Here is a 2,149-nt window from a genome sequence, read left to right as displayed (position 1 = left end):
AAAAAAAAAAAAAAAAAAAAAGAAATTTCTTTCTTTGTGGGTCTACTTCATTCTTCTGCACACAGAAGAAAATGTCAGCCTTTGACAAGGACTTCCCAGATTTGCCTCCTCCACAACCGGAATCTCTCCATCCCCATCTCAAAATCCCAGGGGAGGGAGCTGATTGGCTTAGCTTGAGTCAGGTGTTCACGGCTGAACCAATCACCAGTGGCCAGCACACTAACCAATCAACTGTGAAGAAACAGTATAGACAAACGTGGCTGTTCCCCTGTTGCAATGGATGGAAGACAGTAACGGGAAACCCAGTAGGGGTCTGCCACTTCCTTTTTCTCAGGAGTCCCTATGTCCCTAATGCCTTCTCTCTGGTCTCATTCAGCCAACAGGGCTGTCCCTGATGACCTGCAGCAGGGCCAGTTGCTGGTTGTGGACTATGCCACCTGCTCCAGCTCCCGCTCTTGGGGCAGCACCGTGAAGACCAATATGATCTGCGCTGGGGGTGATGGCGTGATATGTACCTGCAACGTGAGTGCCAATAATCAGGGGCCCCGCTCCATGACAAAATGTGGCTGGGGATGGGAAGAGGCTATGGAAAACCATCCCTTGATAGGTCCATCCTCCCACCTCCTGGCAGAAGCACCCGGAAATGGTACCAGATATATCAGAACCTGACCTTTGGCCAGGCACGGTGGCTCACGCCTATAATCCCAGCATTTTGGGAGGCCGAGGCAGGCAGATCACTTGAGGTCAGCAGTTTGAGACCAGCCTGGCCAACATGGTGAAACCCTGTCTCTAGTAAAAATAAAAATTAGCCAGGCATGGTAGCACCTACCTGTAGTCACAGCTACAATGGGAGGCTGAGGCAGGAGAATCACTTGAACCCAGAAGGCAGAGGTTGCAGCGAGCTGAGATGGTGCCACTGCACTCCAGCCTGGTTGACAGAGTGAAACTCAAAAAAAAAAAAAAAAACAAAAGAAAAAACCCTGACCTTTTTTCTTCTTAGTTCTTGGTTCTTGTTTGTTCTTGTTTTGAGATTCTCCTTGTCGCGTCCACCCCTCTCACTGCTGGGAAGTCCTTCCCTGGGTCTCATCAAGGTCTCTCATGACTGTCATTCCGTATCCTTTCCTCTATGCTGGAAGGGAGCCAAAGGAAACTAATCCCTGGGTTGAATTACTCTCATCCATGGCGCAGTGTGTCCCCTCCAGGTAGCTGCCATGGAAACCTTCCTGGAGACAGTGTCTTAACCACCAGGAATTGCTCTGTGTTGGACTTAGCAGTGAAGTGGGGATGGAATAGGAAGGAGATCCACACGCCCTTCAGATCACACTGTGCCCTACACACTCTGCCCACACAGACCACCCCACCCGCGGGAAGACGGAGCCAGTGGGGAAGAGCCTGAACTCTGGGATGTGGCCTCAGCTGCTTTACAAACTGCCTGTGCAACCTTGGGCAAGTCCCAACCTCTCAACTCTCCAGTTTCTTCTCTCCAGTGGCCTGGGGAGACTATGAATATTTACCTCCTAGGATTTTGTGGGGATTAATGAGATAAGGCATAGAACATGCTTAGCTCAGCTCTGGCCACACAGGAAGAATAAGTGTTGGCTCTTGTTGGAATTATGGTACCATCTTGGGCTATGACCGCAAGGGCTGCCTTCAGAGGACAGTGACCTGCAGCAGAACAATAGAAATGCATTGAGAACAATGGTTCCAATGGGCAGCCCCTTCCTCTCCCTTTACCCTTCTGTAACTCTGGCCTTCCTCAGGGAGACTCCGGCGGGCCGCTGAACTGTCAGGCAGCTGACGGCCGGTGGGAGGTGCATGGCATCGGCAGCCTCACGTCCGTCCTTGGCTGCAACTACTACTACATGCCCTCCATCTTCACACGGGTCTCCAACTATAATGACTGGATCAATTCGGTAAGAACCAGACCAGCCCTGAGCCCCAGGGCATTGCCCTGCTTACCTGGCCTTGGAGTGCCATGCCCACCTGGCGACTGAGAACCCCCTCCTTCCTCTTGAGAGCTAGATGGGAACCCCTTGGAGAAGGCTGCAGACCTTGGCAACTGCTGGGCCCCCCATGGGTCCCCAAAATTTCTGTGTGGGTAAAGCTGAGTGAAAAGGAACATAGAGGGTGGCCTTGTCCAAAGAGGTTG

General features: G+C 51.8%; 1 protein-coding gene across 1 annotated transcript in view; it reads left to right on the top strand.

Annotated features, from left to right (window-relative positions):
• The window catches only part of CELA2B (chymotrypsin-like elastase family, member 2B), a gene marked incomplete at its 5' end in the record, with an annotated part of 59,731 nt that overhangs the window by 45,478 nt on the left and 12,104 nt on the right, over window positions 1-2,149 (top strand). Inside the window, 2 exons of the mRNA XM_011993988.1 lie at window positions 377-522; window positions 1,761-1,913. Of these exons, the coding sequence (XP_011849378.1) occupies window positions 377-522; window positions 1,761-1,913 (299 nt within the window). The remainder of the gene's footprint in view (window positions 1-376; window positions 523-1,760; window positions 1,914-2,149) is intronic.

This window comes from Mandrillus leucophaeus, unplaced genomic scaffold (assembly GCF_000951045.1).
Source record: "Mandrillus leucophaeus isolate KB7577 unplaced genomic scaffold, Mleu.le_1.0 Scaffold439, whole genome shotgun sequence".
NCBI lineage: Eukaryota > Metazoa > Chordata > Mammalia > Primates > Cercopithecidae > Mandrillus > Mandrillus leucophaeus.
Note: the sequence above shows the minus strand (reverse complement) of the source record. Positions and strands in the feature narration are given on the sequence as shown.